We start from the raw sequence: 19,573 nt of genomic DNA, 5'->3' as shown, positions 1-19,573 counted from the left end.
CTGACCTTTCTGTTTCTTAGTTGAAAACAGTAGCAGAGAATATTCAGACTCTGTTGGCATACAGCAGTCTGTCTGCCAGAGGCAAGGACAAGGCCAGAGATTAATGTTTTGAGCTTTGGTTCCTGCCTGTTTAAATAAACTGGTGAGAATGCAAATATGCCATCAGTTAGTTCCTCCTTCCCAGACTGTTTTACTGGGAGGGAAGTGGGGACTGAGGTGAGCTCAGGAAACTATTCCAGTCTGAAAGTCCTGTGCGTCCCCAAATTGTGCCAAATGTTCTCTTACTACCTGGGGACAGACTGAGGATGGAGTTTGGTGAAACAAAGATAGGTGGGTTGCAGTTTTATGCCTTATTAAGCACCTTGCTAAACAGACCTTTCATCTGCTTCCCATCAGAAATTTGATTAGATGCAAAAGATCATCTGGAGCAAGGATTCTGACATGCAGACAAGAACTACTTACTCTTGTCTGTCTTCTTTTTAGACCCCAAAGCATCAGCAGCTTCTGCGTCCCAATGTCATCAGACCTGCTGCTCAATGGCAGGGTGCAAACACTGTGGGAGAAGGAGGATCTAAAAGTGCTGTCGAGCCCTTGAGGAGCACATATCTGCAAGATGAGATCTCAACTCCGCTGTGCCAGGGAGACCAGAATAATCACATGGTGGAAAGCAGTGCTGGACCGAGCAGGGATGAGAATATGAACTTTGCCTTGCAGCAGCCCGGACCATCTGAGCTTAATGGCCCCAGGTTTGAACTTAGAAGTAACGAGGAGCCTGGCCCAAGTTTGCTTCCAGCAATAAAGACGAGTCCACAGCCTGCTGTTAACAGAGAAATCATTAGTCTGGAGAATGCGGACCTTCCACCACAACAGGAAGAAAAGGTAGAAGCCCAGGGATGGCAAGGACAGGACTTGGAGCCAGAGCAAAACCTCGGAGGAACAGCTGTTGCACCTACCGCAGACCAGGAGATCCACAAAAACAGCCAGCTGGATCACCCATACTTCCAGACGTTGGAAGATGAGCCACATGCTGTGGTAAATGGTTGTGCTCCTCAGCAAGGGCAGCCTGAAGCAGACCCAGGATCTTTGAGGGCATATGGAGAGGAGGCTCCTGGGCCAGCCTTCCCCCGACCTGAACCACAGCAGGATGGGATTCCAGGTCCTGCTTCACCCCAGCCAGCGCATCCACCAGAAGAAACGGGTCAGCTGGCAGCTATAGACAATGAACAGCCAGGTCCAGCATTCCCTGCACAGGGCTCTCACGAAGTTGGCTCTGGTAATGTGCCAGAACAAGGAGCTGCTGGGCAGGACCAAGACCCCACTGCACTGCTCATCAGAGAGACAGTAAGTATTCCCAGGGCTTGTTTGCCTTCTGTGTGCTTGTTATTTTCAGACAGGTTTTTCAAGGTGTGTAGTGTTTCACATGCTGAAAGCACAGCCCTATTGACTTCAGCTGCAAATCCTCCTTGTTTTGGCTGAGACTCAGCTATGCGCCAGTGAGGAGCATGCAGTGAACTGTCTTGGGAAAGTTTGGTTTGAAAGACTAACCCCAGCACTATGGCAGAAGCAGTGAGACGATGCGAATCTTGAAGGCGCTGTTTGGCTTGGGATGGGCTCTCAGCCAGAGAGATTTAGCAGAACTGATTGCAGGGTCTCAGGGGCACAGTGAGGTGAAATAACATGGGTCTGTTCCCTTAAAGGCTACTGCCCTCTCAGTTCTGCTAGTTTGTTTTTGTCTGGCTGGTTCCTAACCCAACTCTGTAGAGCTGGTTTAGGAATGGATGTAGAGCTAAATGAGCAAAACTGAGACAGTAAACATTGGCAGAGGGGTAGAGGGTGGGGTAGAGAAGCCTTAGAGACATGGCTGCTAGCCTTGGCTGCTTTCAGCTGGCTCTTCTAAAGTAGTTTGGTCCATGGCCATGTTAAAGCCACCATGGTGGTCAGGGGTAATGGTTGCCCTTGCAGTGTGGATTTCCAAGCAGTAGCACTGAGGGTTTACTGGATAAGCAGCATGAAGACTTGTGTATGTTAACTCCATGCGCTCCTTTCTGACTCTGTGTGTGAAGCTTAGCATGAGGGGCACTAGCTACAAGAGCCAAACCACCAAGGATGGTACTCCTTAACCTTTGGTATGTTCAGCAGCTTCGGTAACATGGTGTATATTTAATAATATTTAAAAAAAAAAAGTGGTCTAATGTTTTTATGTAGTGGTCCAATTTTTCTAATGTCTAATGTTTTCCATTCCAATGCACACTCCTCCCTTTGGTAGGAGGAAGGGTCTCTCTTGATGCCTTACGGAATGCTTTTTTGCAAACAAGCGTATTTTACTGTATCTGTATCTTACACCACCACCCCCATCCTCTCCAAGTCTTCCCTCCCCATCCCATATCTGATTCTATTTGTGAAAACTGGGATTGAGGAAAATATTCTTTAAGTAGCAGTCCAACAAAATTCAGTTCTTTCCAAGTAAGACCTTGTTGATCAGTGACTTGCTTTTGAGATGGATAAGTAGAAACTCTTGCATTTTCAGGGTTGCTTGACAACCCTGACCAGTCCAGTCTTGCAAAGCAAAATATCATCTGGTGGAATTGATTGCAGTACCTGTACAGCAACCCAACAAGAGAGAGCAGCAAGGGGTGCTCTTTGCTATGTGGCTAATGCTGGGAGAGCTTTCACAGAAGTGCCAGTAAAGGTTTGTTGTCTGTTCTGATCTCGTTGCTAGTGTGTCTGGGTGCTTTGGGTGGGTATGTGTATTTTTTGGTTTTTTTTTCTTTTGCTTTGGAATGTTGTATTTCAGCACATGATCTGGAACTCCTTAGTCTTCTGTCTGAAGGTAAATATTAGCTTTTCTTGTGTTGTAGATCATACCTATGTGCCTTGCCTCTTTCCATCCAGCCTGAATCACTCGTTAGGCCAGCTGCTTATGGCCATTCACATCAGTACCCATACTCTTTTTGTGAAAAAGAGCTGTTAGCAATCATCCTGTGGAGCAAAAGAAAGCCAGCAGCTTGCAGTATCCAGGCTGGATGGATATAAATGGTCTCTTGAAATCCATTTTGGCCCTTGTCTCAGGAGCGTGCTAGATAATTACCTATAAATCTCTGTCTTTGGTGCCATTGCTAGGTTGTGCTACGCAGCTCCTCTAATACCTATGTAACCTTTAGCTTTTCCTACTGTAGGAAGCAAGATTCCCAGATGTGAAGAAGGAATATATTGAAGAGCTAATCAGTATCAAGAACTGCTATGACTTAAATGTGTAAGTACAGATCTAAGAGCTAGGGTGTATCATACAACAGTCTGGCTGCAGTCACGCTTCCATTTCCCTACCCACTAATGATGCTGTTCTAGAGCATATCCAGGCTGGGAGTCAGCACTGCGTCGATAGTGCCAAAGAGCAGAGTATTATTTTTTTTTTCTTCTGATAGAGCTTTTCTTAAATCCTCTCTAATTCTGGTGTTGTGCTGTAACTTCTCTGCTTTTAAGATAATTTGTTCATTTAAAGATATTACATATCATTTCCTCTTAACTGTTACTAGGGTTCTTAAAAAGGGTGAGTGTCAGGATTAAGGTGTTGAGATGAATTCTATAAAATATAGTATGAAGGTGGGTTGGTGAGTTTTGAGTTGGAGGAAAGAGTTTCCTACCTCTTCATTTCACTGGCTTTTTCCAGGTAAAGCTGACCTGATCTGGACTCCCTTATTTAGTGTCATGATGTTGGCTTTTATGCCCTTTACTTAATCAAGCAGTAGTGGTACTGTTTGAGTTCTCTCACATCGCTTGTTGCAGATAGAATAGAGCAAACACATTTAGGGGCTGGTAGGATTGTTTCTAGATATCTGTCAAGGGACTGATTTTGGTCAAACTGAGCAGAAACATGAGCCAAGAAGGGAAGTAAAAGGAGTGGAAAATCAGCCTGAGGACTGTTGATTTCCCAATTGTGTTAGCAGCTCAAGAATACCTTGGTGTTCATCGTGCTTGATATCTCTGGGAGTCATGTTAGAATCAAAAGTTTAAAAAAAGTCATTAACCTTATCGATAAGTTGCATCATGTCCTTGCCCTTTTGGGTGAAGCTTGCACAGCTGAAGAGTGAAGGATTGCGTGTGTTGGCACCAGCAACACAGAGGGGAAAGTGGTTTGAAGTAAATCACTTGTGACTTGTCTGATACTAGGTGGCCCCTCTCTCTTTCTCCCTCTCTGCAGCTGTCACTGCTATCTCAAACATGTTGAAACTAGTTATTATGTGATACAAGAATGAAGAATAGGTGTTGGTTGCCAGAGTATTCGCTCTATCTTGTATGAATCCAATGCCCTTTCCAGTTAACTAGGGCACTAATTAAGCAGCATTCAAATGCGTGAGGCTTAGAATTAGTTATTGGACCATAAATAAGTTAACTGGCAAGGAACTAAGGATGATCCCATCCGTTGGGCATAGATTTCCTCTTCTGCTGCCTTTGCCTGTGTTATGAAGTCATGTCTCCAAAGTAGGGCTTCTTGGTTAGAAAGTCATCAGGCTGTAACTTCTTTCTTGTCTTTCGAAAGTGCTGTCCCTGCAGTGGTGACGTGGTCAGCATGAGAGCAGCTTTCAGGTGCCCGCACTGCATACTTTGTGCACCTCGGCGTGGATGGTTGTGTTGGGAGTGTAGAAGACCAGTAGGGCCATTCCTTGGGGCAATTGGGCTGTTGAAGTTGGGCATCTGGCTGCAGGACCCTCTTGCAGATTGTGTGAAAAAACTCGTCATTGTGTCCTGCGGGGATTTAGTGAAGCCTGATAGAATTAAATCTCAGTATCGGCTTCTATCAGTCTTAATGTGTTCCTTCCCTTTTTGCTCCCGAAATCTCTTCTCTCCTATTGTGTGCCACAGACCCAGTGAGATGAAAAGGTGCTTACAGGCTTCCCTGTAGGCCATCTACAGTGTCTGCTCAGCGGTGCGTTACCCACTTACTGGATGATAAAGATTTCTTCTCCATATTTTTATTCCTTTAACCAAACTATCTTTTGAGTTGTCACTGCATCTTTTGTATGAGAACAAACGGGTCAAAGCACTGGTCAGCCTCGCTGGCAGGGTCTCTTTGATCTCCATGGTATGTCAAGCTGAATCAGGCTTGAAATATAATAAATAAGGGTGGCTGGGTTTGGGCAGGGATGAGGCTTTTAACTGGCTCTGTGTCCTGTGGTGCAGATATTAATGAACAGTGCTGCAAGTGTGCGTGCATTGCGCGCTGGGACCCACTTAACTAATTGTCAGACACTGAAGGTTAACATCTCTGAAAATCCTGAGCATTGAAATGGCAACATGCAGAAAAGTTCAAATGTATTCTGACTGTGCCCCAGCTGAAACCCTTGCGTTTGAGCTGCAGTGATTTGAGCTCCTTGAAGTTTCTGTTTTGTTGGATTAAAACAGTTATCTTTTACAAAGGGATGGGGGTAGGGCTGGAAGCTATTAAATGCTCAGTGCCAAGATATTTTGTTGTTTTTCTGAAATGATTGCCTTAAAACTTTCAACTGTCCTGAAAGATAAGATGTGGGAGCTCCTCTTAGCAGGGTATCATCTATTCAGCTTTTGTGTGCAGAAGCATTCACACTCAGTCAAAAGCTTCTGGCTCAATATGTCAATACCTGATTAAACAAAAAGAAATGCCTCTGCTTTGAATGTGAAAGCAGGGCTAAAGTAATCATGCCTTGATAGTGGGTTAATGCTTCAAGCCAGTTCAGATTTCTTAATTAGGGACTGATTTCTGACATCAGGAATGTAAATTAGCTGCAATTATGTCTTTGCTGCAACCTAGCACCTTCTTGTTCAAAAAGTTTTACAAATGTTAATTGCTTGTCCTAGCTCCTTTCAGAAGGATATTACTCTACAGCTGGGGAAACTGAGGAACAGCTTATATTACTTGATCCAGCTAGCACAGCTGGTTAGTAGTGGTTGAGAATAAACTGTGAAAGTCTGATTCAGACAGCCTACAACAAGCTTCCCTTTTGAAAGGGCTTCTGAAGTACTTGTGGATCTCCAGCAACTGGGTATTCTGAAACTACTTGCTAGAGTCTTTTCTAAGCTGAAATACTCAGTTAAACTAAATCTACCTGACAGTTATGATTGTTTGTGATGGGATCTCAGGTATGCTGCATTTACAGGCTAGTATGCAATTTTTTCTGCAATTATTTAGTGATTATTTTCTAAATGCTGTTCTCACTAGACCAATTTCTAGTGGAAGCTGGACAATGCTGGTGTGATTTCAAGCTTTATTACAATGAAACCTCTATTCAGAGTACATATTGTATGTAAACACAGTTTAAACAAGTTGCTGTGTCTGCTCTAACATGAAAGTAGATCGAGACTGGAGGCTTTAATTCAAATTTGAATCTGTAATCTTTTGTTGAGGAATACATCAACCTTTCACGGGTTTTGTAGGGGTTTGTATGCTTCTTTTTCCATAGACGCATTTGTGTTAGCCGCAGGAGATGACAGCTAGATTTCAATTACTGCTGCTAATGCTGTGACTGTTCTTTCCTGTATGGTCTTCATAATGTTAATTCCAGAGTAGCAGAAAGTTAGTATACCTTAACTCTTAGTTGTGTAGCATTTGACATGTGCTCAAAGGAGGTGCCACTTCACATGGTTTTACTTGTGGATGTGAGTGGGGAGGTAAGCCTGATTGTTCACCTCTGGCATGGAGAGATGTAGGTTGGTTAGTAGCTCACCCATACAAGCTTCATGTATGTAAATGCAATTGTGGGAAAGGCAAATCTATTTGCTTTTCCTTCTGCAGTCATGCAGCTGATCATTATTTACTTAATTCTCATTTACTTGCAGTTTGCTCTAGTCTAGGACTTCCCTTGCTTCTTACAGGGCAGTCTGTGACTTGCCTGCCTAGCCTCATAATTATAAGATACTAAAAAATTGGACAAGCAAGGAATGAACCTGAGCTCCCAAACCCTGAAGTAACTATATTTATCTTTTCAGACTTTGTAACTTTCTTCTGGAAAATCCAGATTACCCAAAGAAGGAAGGCAGAGTGGTTTTAAATCCCAGCAGCAGCCTGCTCGCCAGCCAAGATGAGACAAAGGCAAGTGAGAGAGTATCCTCGCCTACAGCATGCCTCTCATCCAGTCTGTTCAACCTGAGTGGACCTTAGGATGTCTGGTTCTGTTAGTGCGTATTTGTAGAGTGCTTGGTTGAGCCATACTTTCATAGGAGGCCTCTGGGTGCGTTTAAGAGGCTGTTAAATAGCAATAGTTAATTGCTTGCAAGATGATTTCCAAGACTTTCCTGTTTTGCTGTTGCATAGCTGAACCGTGTCTTCTCTTTTGCATTCAGTGAGACCCTCTGCCCTACCTGCCTGTCAGCTATCCTGTCTGAAGTGTTCATTTTGATAACTGATATGAGAATTCCATAGTCGGTCTGTCACATGAAGTAGACTTGGCCCTCAGGTCTCTCTTGTGTGGCCTTTAGATATTGCCTTTCAGCATCCAAACTGGAAATCTCCCTGCAGCTGCTTGAATTTTTTTTTTTTTTTTAAAGACCCGTTGACAAAAAATTCTCTCTGAGCTGCTTTGAGTATATTGAAATAGCTGTGTGTGGCGTGAGAGAGAGAAATGTTGAATACCTCTTTCTACTCTTGGAAGCGTCTCTCAACCTCGAACCAATAAAGTTGTTCACTCTTTATAGTAACCTAAATGTATCCTCTCCTTGCTGTCCCGTGCAGCCATGCACAATGGCTTTAAACTACGTGGCTAGGAGCAGAGCTGCAGTGTGGTGCAGCTCAGGGCAGGTTACCCGCCCAAGTGCATAGACCAGTAGGCTTCACACCCCCGCTGTGCTCTAAGCTGATGCTTAGACAGGTGCTCAGAACTGGGTGCCGTGTAACCTGAATTTTGGGTGGTCTTGCAGAAGGTCCTGATCACTGAAGGAGTGGTTTGGGGTGTTCACAAGTGTGTATTTATAGCAGCCTTTTTATATCTTTTGCATTTTCTCCTTAGGTGCCTAAAGTGGACTACTTCGACTTTTCCAAACTTGCCCCACTTGATCAGCGGTGCTTTATTCAGGCAGCTGACCTCCTTATGGCAGACTTCAAAATGCTGAGCAGCCAAGACATTAAGTGGGCACTACATGAACTCAAGGGACACTATGCAATCACGCGAAAGGTTCTCCAGTTCAAGTCTGTTTTCTTTCTTAGGGTTATCTCCTGTGTCTGCAGAGAGCAGCGTGATGTCTTTTGCTTTACTATACCATCTGCTAGTGTGTGGTTATGGGCTTTTTTAATAATCTTCCTTTCCTTTTAAGAAGTATTAATCCATTTAGTAGACTTGCAAAATTTATTGGCCAGACAGCATGCTGCAGGAAGTTTTTACTTTTCTCTAATAGGAGAACTGGGGAAACACTAGCTAGTTGATGGTAGGCGATGCATTAAACTGAGAAGTGTTCCTGTACGTTGCCACTGAAGTGCGGTATAATTGCCAATAAAGCCTAGACATTTAGCTAAATCTTAAAACATTTAACTGCTGCTATTAGTTAACTGACTGCATGTAATTGAGAAGAAGCCCAGCTCTTGCTGTCCTGTCTCTTCTTATTATGACTTGTGGAATGAGTCCTATATTCCTTGTAAAAGAGTTTCACTGTAATGGAGCTGCAAAGACACTTGTTTTAAGTATCAAGAAACTGGATGTAAATGTGGCTTCAAGCTTTTGACTTGGATCTACTCCTCTGATATGCTCCTCTTGCATGAGCTTCTTTCTCCGTTATTCCAGGACTTAACTAAAGCCAAACCTCCTTCTCTCTTCATTTGCTTGATTGAGCACTGAGTATTTCAGCTTTGGTTTGTTTTGTTGTTTTGGTTTTGGTTTGTTTGGTTTTTTTTTTTTAAATAAAAAACCAAACCCAACAAAAAAAAAAAGCCAAACCAGCTCTGTTGCATCAGAGTGGACACCAGCTGTATTAGAACTAATAGCTGAGGTGTTGTTGAAGTATCATTTAACTTTTTTTTTTTTTTTTTTTTTTCATGGAATGATTGCTTTATGAGTAGATAAAGCAACAAGGTGAGTAAAGGAAAGAGATATACTTGCCTCTATATGGGGTGTTTGGCTTTCCGGTTTTGGATCAGTCTTATGTGCATGTTTGTACTGTGCTTCAATTTGAAGTATGTGCTTCTGCTTTCTTCCAGGAACAGACAGGATTTAAGTCTGTATGTTGTTTTCTAGGCCTTTTCAGATGCTATCAAAAAATGGCAGGAGCTGTCTCCCGAAACCAGCGGGAAACGAAAAAGGAGGAAAGAAATGAATCAGTATTCATATATAGACTTCAAATTTGAGCAAGGTAAATACCAAGCTGTATGTATCGTGGTCTCTGCATTGTTATTGTAAGCAGAACTGGCTTGCAGCAGAAGGGTACTGTTCTTGAAAAGGGATGTGGTCCCAGAACAGCTATGTTTCTGTCACTGTCTGGTATCTATTTTGGAGATATTCTTCATTAGTACCACTGCTTGGTACAATGCTGTTGGAGATGCTGAAGTTATGCAGCTGGTGGTGTGTGGAGGAAGAAGGATTTAAGCTTTGTTCTGGCTGCCGCATCCCATTTCATTGTGCCTTTAACTCTGCTTTAGGGGATGTGAAAATTGAGAAGCGCATGTTCTTCCTGGAGAATAAGAGACGACACTGGAGGTCCTACGACAAGCTCTCTCTTCTCCCACCGGTGCTACTGGAGCAGGAATTCTATGAGCAGAAAGTTAAAGAGATGGCAGAGGTGAGTGGTAGGAGCTGTTTTGATCTTGTGGTGCAAACGACTTCAGCTACTGTAGAGGTCTTGGCCCTAAACATGGAAATCTGCCTCTTAAAAGAAATTCAAACGCTGAACAAAATGTTGAATAACTGACTACCTTTGCCCCTTTACTACCTGTTAACTTGTATAACTCTTCCTAAGTAACTCATTTTTGAAGGAAAAAAACCAAGCACGGAGTATCATATTTACTTAAATATATAGCTGCTACTTTTGCAAACACTGTTCTAGACCTTTTTTGCTACAAAATAGTAAGATCTCTACTAATTAATTGTTCCTCTAATTGTTAGCAGGCTTCTCTGCTGCTTTAGGGCTTGTAATTGCAGCTCACTGTTGGTGGTGAATAATGACCAGGCCCAAGGCAGTCTGTCCACTCACTCTGCCTTCCGCAAGTTGGCAGTCTCCGGAACGTCTTGTCCTGTGCTGAGGACCAGGTGTTTCGAAGCAGAACCCTGCAACACCCACTGGTGTGTTGTCTTCCCCTTGTAGTCTGAGGAAAGACTGAATTCACAGCTCTGCACCTACGGTCCTTTCTAAAGTAGCTTCTTAATGATCCTTGCCTCTTAGGCAGATGGATAGTGTCTCCTTTTAAACACAAAGCTAATGTTCTTGGGGCTTTCTCTGGAGGGGTGCATTGGGTGAGATCATCTCTGCCCATGGAAACCTGAACCAGCAGCCCTCCATAATACAGAATTCGGTTCTTTGTTCTTGCTGCCTTTGCTTCTCCCATCTGTTTTAGCTGAATCATAAATAGCTTAATGGATTGGAAGGATGGGCTGAGTGATGTTGTAAGCAGACAGTGAGCCTTTTATGGTGGTTTGTAAGTCCTGAGATAATGTAAAGGAGTGTAGAGGCTGGAAAATTGCTTTATCTATTCTGTAAACACAGATGCACATGTCTCTCTTACAGCATGCAGACTTTCTCCTTGCTCTGCAGATGAATGAGGAGCAGTATCAGAAGGTCAGTATCTATAATGTGGTCCGTTGAGTTCTGCTTATGCATAGACACTGTTTTGCACTTAACTACTTCACAGACTCTTTTGGCTTCTGGAATGGAGCTTCTCTGAAGCTGCATTTGCACTGCTCTGCTTTTGCTGAGCTGGCAAAACCTGCACAGTGTGTGTTGGCTGGCTTTTAGAAAAGGTAGACGAGAGCTCAGTCCAGCAAGACAGTATTGATGCATGTAATGATCTGTAGTAATTCAGTCAGCTGCTGCTTGTATCTTTACTGGCCAGAACAAACATTGCAATAGAATAGTACCAGGTTTGCTCTTGCTACCACCATTATGGCTGTTTAAAACAGATTTGCTGTTGTTGGAGCTCTGCCAGTGGAAAGGCCTTCGTAATTTGCAGAAAGGACTCTAAAAACCTGAAAACCAGGTCTTTCCCTTTAAACAAAGAGAGAAAAGTTAGACATCGGTTCAGCAGCTGTGGATTACCTTTGTTGTCAACGCCCATTTCTCTTCAAACTTTGGAGAACATGTTGGACCTTCGAAGAAGTGGGCATACTTACTTTTCAACAGTGGCAAGCTTCTCCACCCCTGCAATGAAGAGGCCAAGATAAGGTCTCTCCAGGCAGAGGGGTAAATCTTTCTTTAGAAGGCAACAGATCTGAAGCTTGGTTTTCTCCGTATGAATGGTGTGTACTCTCTGCTGCTTCCCTGCGATTGCAGCTTCCCAAACCCAAGATGCTTTTCTGCTTGTGAGCTAAGAATTATTAAACACCATGTGTTCTGTAGCTTTTTGGAACCTGTCAAGCAGGACATGTAGATATTAAGTTACTTAAAACTGAGTTTCTGGTTGTGCTTAGTGAGTTTTGACCACCAAATAGGATATCTAGTGGAATGGTGGATATCTGTTGCTCTTTTTTAGAATTATTGCTGGCATTGTTTATGGCTTGCAGTCATATGTGTCTGTGTGTTGCTATAGCTGTCAATGTTTTGATGATGATGCTAATACCTCTGTTTATGGCTGCAGGATGGTCAGATGATAGAATGCCGCTGCTGTTATGGGGAGTTTGCGTTTGAAGAGCTAACTCAGTGTGCCGATGGTCACTTGTTCTGCAAGGAGTGCCTAATTAAATATGCTCAGGAGGCAGTCTTTGGTTCTGGGAAGGTAAGAATTTCCCAACTGTGAGGGGAAAATGGGTGAACTGCTACTGGGAGATCACATTGCTGTTTGTGTAATGTTGTCTGCTTAAATCGGATCTAACTGCATTTCCCAGGAAATATTTGCATGGAATTGTGTCCTGAAATCCAAATCCAACAAGTCGGTCTCACCATCAAGTGAAGCCAACAACTCCACAATGGGATCTTTGCTGAACAGGATTTCAGTTTTGTTAACCTCGTCTTCTGTGCTCTGTGCTTAGCAACTTGGATTATTAGGAAAACCTTCTACAGCATTCGTAGTAACAACAATAACTTGCACTTGTCTGTTTTTTATTTTCTACTTAAACCAATGGTATCTGCACAGAGAACGCACTCCTGTCTCTGACTTGGCCAGTCTCCTCCTAGCTAAGAGTATTTGTCCTTCACAATATCACTGTGATCCCAACTTAATTTGGGAGTTGGTTCCTCTATGATACTACTAACCTTCTTGGTCTGCAATTTAGCTAGCAATTATCCTGGAACTTAGCTGAGCTATAAACAAGTCATTAACCTGCTCTGAGGTGTGCATGCTCCTTTGCCTCGAGGTATGATGATCAAATTGTGGGATGCTGTTGTACTCTGTGACCTATATTTCATGTAAACATAAACTGGCAGCTGTATTTTTATATGACTGTATTGACAAGAATACAACATGCTGTTTGTGAGCAGAGTGCTAGTTCTCAGCAGAGACTGTACAGTAATAACGGGCTGCTGTGTGGTCACAGTGGACTTGGAGAGAGTGAACTGTGATCCCAGCTATCAACAGCACCTTCGTGCCCACTGTGTGTTTGAGGCCTGATCCGTTTAACTAGTCTTGTTCTTCCATAGTAAACCCATTTTCTGGCAGTCATCTGCTGACTTAAGTTCTAGTCTCTCTAAGCAAGGCTCTGCACTGGTTTGTTTGGAAATGTTCTGGGTACTGAGTATTGCTTTTTGCTAGTATCATACTAAACCTGAGCTCTCTCCTTCCAACCCTAGTCAGAGCTCAGCTGCATGGAAGGCAGTTGCACGTGTTCATTCCCCACCAGCGAGCTGGAGAAAGTGCTTCCAGAGAACATCCTCTGTAAATACTATGAGCGGAAAGCTGAGGAGGAGGTGGCTGCTGCCTGTGCAGATGAGCTTGTCAGGTAAGTGTCCAGCAGAGGATGCAGACCGCACTTACTGTTGTAGAAAATTGTTCCCTGAAACCGTAAATGTGTGCTGACTATGAGATAGGTAGCTTTCAAAGAGCTGTATTATAAATTCAGGCTTCTGCCTTCCCAGATCTGTTTTTATTCAGGTTGATCTGCCTTTGACTAGGAGCAGATTAAAATTCAGTAGTCTTGTGTCCCCCAACACTTGCTTGCCAGCTCTGTGCTGATCCTGTAACTTACATGGTCAAAAGCAGTGCTGAGCATATAATATTTTGATTGCAAACAGGGAAGTGATCGAAGAAATATGAGCAAAAAGGCAGTAGTCAGCACATCCTGGTGGCAGGTGTTTGGTTGGCAGCCTTATTAACTACCACATACCTATTTGACTAAATCTGCTTTCAGCAAAGATATGTTTGGTGCTCTGCATTAATGGTGTCTTATTATGGGCTACAGGTGTCCATTCTGTAACTTCCCAGCTCTACTGGACAGCGATGTGAAGCGGTTCAGCTGCCCTAATCCCCGCTGCAGAAAGGTAATTGGGGGAATACTTTGCCATTTGGTCTTTCCTGAAGTATTGGGCAGGAGAGCTGGGAGGACAGCTCACACTTCCTAGTAGCAGGTGAATGAATATCTAACGTGGCTACGTGGGGCAGCAGTCAAAGTATTTGCTGGATCCTACTGACGTCCTATAAAAGTGTGTGGCTGGACAGATGAATTTCAGGGCACTGTTGCTAAAGACAGCAGTATTCCTTTCTTTCATTGGAAGATGTTGGCTAAAAAAGTTTATGGATGCCATAGGCTGCTGTCGTGCATATACAGAAACGTTCTAGGTGAACAGGGAGCTGGGTGTTTAAAAGGCATAAAACCAAATTGTAATTCTTTATCTAATGAAACTTCTGAAGAATGAGCTGAAACAACGTTACGTGCAATCCCTAAGAGAATTAGCATCTGCATCTTTCTTTTTATGCTGTTGGCTGAATACAGATTCAGTTGGAAGTGACAAAAACTTGTTGGAAGAGCTCACTGAAATGTGAGCCATTCAAAGGGCAGAAGATCTTTGTGTTTCTCTCAAAATCTGCTAATAGCCATAACGGCAGAATCGTCAGGCCCAATGGGGGGATGGAGTGGGGAAAACTTGCTGCTTCTGCGCCATCTGTTCTGGGGAAAAATAGAAGCATAGAAATGTGTTTCACAGTCTCCTGAATGTATGCAGAACCCTGTTTACATCTGGTGCCAGTGAGCCGAGGCAGTGCTGTATCAGTGTTTAGCACTGAAGCTACAAGGCTTCTTGTGTAACTTTAGGCACAACAGTGAATTCTCGTGCAATATTCTGGGAACTGCCTGTCCCTCAGCAGACTTTTCTGCTAATCACTGAAATTTCTCTTGAGTGCATTAACCTTATGCTTGTAGCTGCCATAGCTTTGGGTTCTCGTATTGATGTGATACCACCATTGCCTGTATCAAGAAATCAATAGGAAGTCAAATTCTGCTGTCTGGAGAAGTTGAAGTTGCCATTCTGTAGTGAAAATGGAACTTACTGGGGGGAGAAAGCTGCTTATGAAAGATGCACGGTTTCATTTGAGATCTCTAATGTGTCTCCAGATACGTTTTGCTAACATCTACCTCTAGCATTTGAGAAAGAAACGGAATTCTGATGGATTGTCCAAGTGTCACGAGCGAGGAGACTTGATTGTCACTAGGTGGCAATGTTGATTCATGTTTAAATAAAAAAAAAAAAATTCTTACTGTTTTTGCAAAAACTGAGTTGTTTTCAAAATGTACATATGTCAGCACCACGGAACAAAATTCAGGCTTGAAGAACATGAATGCTTCAATGTGCAAAACGAATTGAAGTTGCTTTTTTTTCCCTAAAATGTGTAATGTGGCACAGTAACTGTGGTAAGAAGGGTCAGTGCTGAAATGTTCCTTTCCTTCTGGTTTGCTGTTTCATTTCCTTCCTAGCGTACTCCCTGTCCCCCCTCCCTGGGCTTGCAGCATTCCAGTGGGCTGGATTTCTGGTTTCCTGGACAGCTTGTGTTGATTCATTAGCTGAAAATCTGCTGAGTAGCTTTGTGCTCTTCTTAGAAGTCTCGAACGACTTTAGGATTTGAAGTCGAGGGTGAGGAATTCAGATAGCAGGATGTGGTGTTGTCTCACAGCATCAACTGCAGTGGTTCTTCATATTCCTGCTATCTTGTCTTTCTCCAGAGTGAAGAATTTCCGTTAATGCTCTTGCTTGCAGGAAACTATTGCCCTTAGGGAGGAAAGGGCTAATCTAGGGAACTCTACAGAGGTTGGAGAGGATGCATTGGCTTTGCTAGCAGTACTTCTGGCAGCCTCGGTGGTGGTGATGACTGATCCTGGAAGGAGTCCCTCTCTGGTTGGAAGGACTGCACTTGCACAGCTGAACCCGAAGCGAGGGGAAGTGTGGAAAGGGAAAGGTCAAAATGTGCCTCTCCTGAAACCTCAAAGCTCTTCAAGGGTGGGCGGAGGAGGACCAGATGGTGGACCTGTTGTATTTCTGTGCTCCATCACCTGGATGCTTTGTCTTGCTTTGAGAGTTCATGTTGATACTCTCAGGCTTTCCTTTAAATCTTGCAGAGATGTTGCTTCATATCTGGGCAGATATGGATGTATTGTAAAGTATGTGATGGGAACCAGCTGGAAGCCTTCATTTTGGCTGTATGTATGTATCTTGGGCTCAATAATAAGAGCTCTAGGCATCCCCAGGTCGCTGCTGATGCATCTCACCTGTAGTTCCCTTGCAGGGACCAAAATGTGGCTAAGTGTAACCTCAGCAATGGGCAGAGCTGCTGGTTGCTTTCTGTGACTGAACGGTTGCACGGAGAGCATGCAGATGAGCCTGCACCATCTGCCAGAGCCACAGTGGCTCCAGCTGTGTGGCGTGAAGTTTGGCTCCTAGTTAGGTGGCCAGGGCTTGAATCTTAATATCATGAACTGCAGGGTGGAGGAAAAGCTTAATTAGCCAAGGAAAAACATTGCCCAAGCCACCCTACGGATGAGCTGGTGCTGGGGGAGAGGCAGCTTTTGCTCGGACTTGTCGGAGTTTGAGGTTTTGCTCTAAAACAGGTTGCTGACCGCGCGTGGAGCCAGGCTTCCCGGTGACAGGAGGGTTTGCCAGCCTGCTTGGTCAACCTCGATCTTGTTCTGCGCAGGGATCCCTGTGTGGAAGCAGCGCTCGAATTTCTCATCTCTAATGGTGCGCATTTCTCCTCCCAGTGCTCTGACAGAGCAAATCAAAGCTGGCAATTCTGGTAAAACTAGGAAAGGCACATGTTGCTTGTTGACTTGTGCAGCACTGGGAAGTGAGCATGCACTTTTGCATGTTGGGGGAAGTACTGTTTCTCACCAGAAAAGGAAGTCCATCCTTTCTTCTCAGCTTCCCTCCTCCCAAGACCACATATTGTTGGTGAAGACAAGGCTTTTGTTCATGGGCTGCTCGCTGCTATCCCCGGCGCCGTGTTGCGGGTGGGGGAGATAGTCTCCCCTCTTTGCAGTCTCAGCACAAAGCACTGCAGGGCTTTCAGCCAGCAAAGAGATGGGGAGGTGAAAGCTGCCGTTGCCATGGAAATAATGCATGCACCGAACAGTGCTGTCCCTCTGGTGCTGGAGAGCTTGAAACCCTCAACACTCATTTCATAGCCAGGCCATACTGTAGGGACTTGCATTTCCAAGACTTTTCCTTAAAACTCCTTTGCGTAGCTTACAATTTTTTCTTACTTTATTGTACCGAGTTGTTGTGTGCCTCGGTGCTGGCTGGATGGGAAGAGGTGGTGGCGTATGGTTGCACGGTGCTAAATCGCATTGCCCTCGGTCTGGGCAGCTGCCACTCTTGTTCGGGGCTCCTTAGTGCATGCTGTTAATGAAGCTGTGTTTGGGGAGTGGGTTTGCCTGCTGGGTGTCTGAACTGTCATGCTGGAAAAGTGAGCATTGATGTGCCTGCGTCAGATAAAATCTCCACTCTTGCCTTTTCGTCTTCAGGTTAGGCTCTCTGGTCACAGCAATCCTTGTGTGTACTTTTAATTTGCAGGACTAAGACTTGGTATTTTAGGGGACTTCTTTTTAAGCTGCTAGAATGTCTCGGGATTGATTTCAAGGTGCTGGCTAGGAACAGATGCACCCAGCTGCTTTTAACCTTCATTTTCTGTTGGAAGCGCGACAGGTTTAAGCTTGTACAGAGCTCTGCCTAGCAAGCTGTGTCTGAACATGGCTTCTCTTAGCAGGGTGCTAACACTGCATCCACAACCCATGTTAATAAGCCTAAGTCACGTTGTACGGTTTGCAGCAACTTTGACGTGAGTGGCCTTGCTGAAATAAACTGCTGCATGATCAACTGGACTTAAAGTTACAGAAGCAGCTAAGGGGCACGCTGCAATGCCTGTGATCTCTGTACCTGGTGTGGTAATGGGACACACAGCTGCTTGTGATTCAGAGGTAGGTAATGAGGCAGCCCCAGCCACCTGTGATCCAGTTACAAGTGTTTTATAGGGTGCAAGGGGAAATGTTTGTGTAATCAAGTACCCAGCAGCAGGGGATGTGTTCAGGATGTCGTAGCCTTCCAAGGATGTCATCTAACACACACCACAGGGCCCGTTACTTCTGTGCTAGAGGCTGAGGCTGGCCTGGAGCTGCCCGGAGCTGCCCTGCCCGACTCCAGATGCGCTGTGGTTTTAGGCTTAAACCCTATCAAGGTTTGTCACTGGCAGGGTGCGTGTGCAACATGGAGGGGAAAAAAAAAAAATTTGTTCTGGTTGGAGAAATTGAGCTTGTCCAAAATGCCTCAGAGTAGGATGTGCATATGGAGAATTACTTAATTCTCCTTGTTTTGCAACATGTTTTCCCAGCTGTTGAAGTCTGCTGTCTCATTCAGCTTCCTGACAGCAGCGCAAACATTTTGAAGGTCCCATGGCCCTGTCTCATTCTCTGTTCAGCCATTCTTACTGCTGTTCTCTGTATGCTTTTCCTTGAGCCTATTTATTTAGATTTGATTGTTACTTAGAGCTTAGCCCCACAGCTTTAGCGGAGAGAAGAGCCGAAGGTAGCACTCGCTTATGGCAGACCCCTGTAATTTCTTTCTGGTGGCAATGACCTCAAGGCCCAACTCCCGCATTTAAATTACCATCCTCCTGTGTCTGTGTGAATGCAGCTTAGCAGAATTTGTTGGAATGAGGAAGAAAGGAAAATGCAGCGTGGAGGACCTTGCTATGTGTCTTACTGGGGGGTGTTGGGAATGGAGCACTTGTGCCTGCATACGCTTTTGTCTGGAGGCCTCTCTCCCGCTTGTCTGGGCCAGCAGAACGGTCTAAGCCATCTTTTCATGACTCTGCCATCTTCTTCCTCAGCACTGCATCCCTGAAACCTCCTGCTCTGGAGCTCTCAGCTTTCTCCTCCAGCTCAGTGCCTTCGCTGCACCCTTTTTAAATGAGCGGTGCGCATGGGAACACACTCCGCTCTGTTACTGCCAAAACCACAACAAATGGCAAGTTTCCGTCTGTCATCTCAGCTCGGCTCTGAGGCACTCCACGGCTGGGCAGGCGATTTTCATTTTTCTTCCATAAAAGGACATTGAAACTCGTCTGCAGCGGTGGTGCTCTGTGCCGCAGGCAGGGCGAGCGGTGATGCTATCGACAGCAGTGCCGGCAGTGCTGCAGCAGGAGTGCCAGTGATTTCCGTATCTCTCCTCAAAGGGATGGGCAGGAGGGAGGGACCAAGGCTGAAGGTGGGGTTGAGGTGATTGTAGGTGGCAGATAACACCCCACTAGGCTTTATTGCCAAGTCCTAAAGGAAGATAGATAACAGGAAAGTGTTCCTGGTACAGCAAAGCCTTAAAAGTACAGTCCCATGTAGGAATAGTATGTGTGTGCTAAACCACATGGTCCGTCCCGTTGAGGCATGTAGGGTCGAAGTTGCATGGGGAGTGCTGAGAGTTGGGAGATTTTGTCATCCCCAGCTTTATGCTGGGCAAGATGCTTACCTTTTGGGGGGGCCTGCAAGGGGAACAAGGGAAAGCCACATGTTGGGCTCTCCTTGCTTCCCTGGAAGCTGGATGGTGCATGCCCACAGCTTGCTCCCTGGCTGAGAAGGAGCACCTAGGAAAGCCAGGGACCACAAATTGAGTTGTGCCCCCCCCAGGGGAACTCCCGTAGCTTGCTTTTTGGTGTATGCTTGGTCTGGGCTGGGAGCAGCTATACAAATTGAGTGGTGCCAGCACTAGCTTACTCCCAAATGCCCCTTTCCAGGGAGGAGGCACAATGACCAGCCCAGAATCACTTCTTGCCTTGTCTATATGCTTGCCACCCTTCCTTGGGACACATAGGAAGGGGCTGTAGGAGCTCTGAGAATACCTCACCTGGAAACAGGGTAGGAGCGGGCAGAGTTCACTGCTGTGGTGGGGTGGAGAGACTCCATCAGTGGGAGCTCAGGTGCTGCTGCTTTTACAAGGTCAAGTCTATTTATGCAGTGGTATGTGGAAATGCTTCACTTGATAAATGAGTCTGACAGAGGAG

General features: G+C 44.8%; 1 protein-coding gene across 5 annotated transcripts in view; it reads left to right on the top strand.

The window, feature by feature from the left end:
- Positions 1 to 19,573, top strand: part of RNF216 (ring finger protein 216) — an 82,638-nt gene that overhangs the window by 18,358 nt on the left and 44,707 nt on the right. For all 5 annotated transcript variants that reach the window (XM_069810338.1, XM_069810339.1, XM_069810342.1 and 2 more), the window contains exons 4-13: positions 484 to 1,341; positions 3,177 to 3,253; positions 6,961 to 7,063; positions 7,977 to 8,141; positions 9,195 to 9,309; positions 9,596 to 9,735; positions 10,678 to 10,728; positions 11,744 to 11,881; positions 12,892 to 13,040; positions 13,500 to 13,578. In XM_069810338.1, the coding sequence (XP_069666439.1) occupies positions 484 to 1,341; positions 3,177 to 3,253; positions 6,961 to 7,063; positions 7,977 to 8,141; positions 9,195 to 9,309; positions 9,596 to 9,735; positions 10,678 to 10,728; positions 11,744 to 11,881; positions 12,892 to 13,040; positions 13,500 to 13,578 (1,875 nt within the window). The remainder of the gene's footprint in view (positions 1 to 483; positions 1,342 to 3,176; positions 3,254 to 6,960; positions 7,064 to 7,976; positions 8,142 to 9,194; positions 9,310 to 9,595; positions 9,736 to 10,677; positions 10,729 to 11,743; positions 11,882 to 12,891; positions 13,041 to 13,499; positions 13,579 to 19,573) is intronic.

Source organism: Haliaeetus albicilla, chromosome 22 (genome assembly GCF_947461875.1).
Source record: "Haliaeetus albicilla chromosome 22, bHalAlb1.1, whole genome shotgun sequence".
Classification (NCBI taxonomy): Eukaryota; Metazoa; Chordata; class Aves; order Accipitriformes; family Accipitridae; genus Haliaeetus; species Haliaeetus albicilla.
The sequence above is the reverse complement of the archived record's forward strand: the minus strand, read 5'-3'. Positions and strand labels throughout refer to the sequence as shown.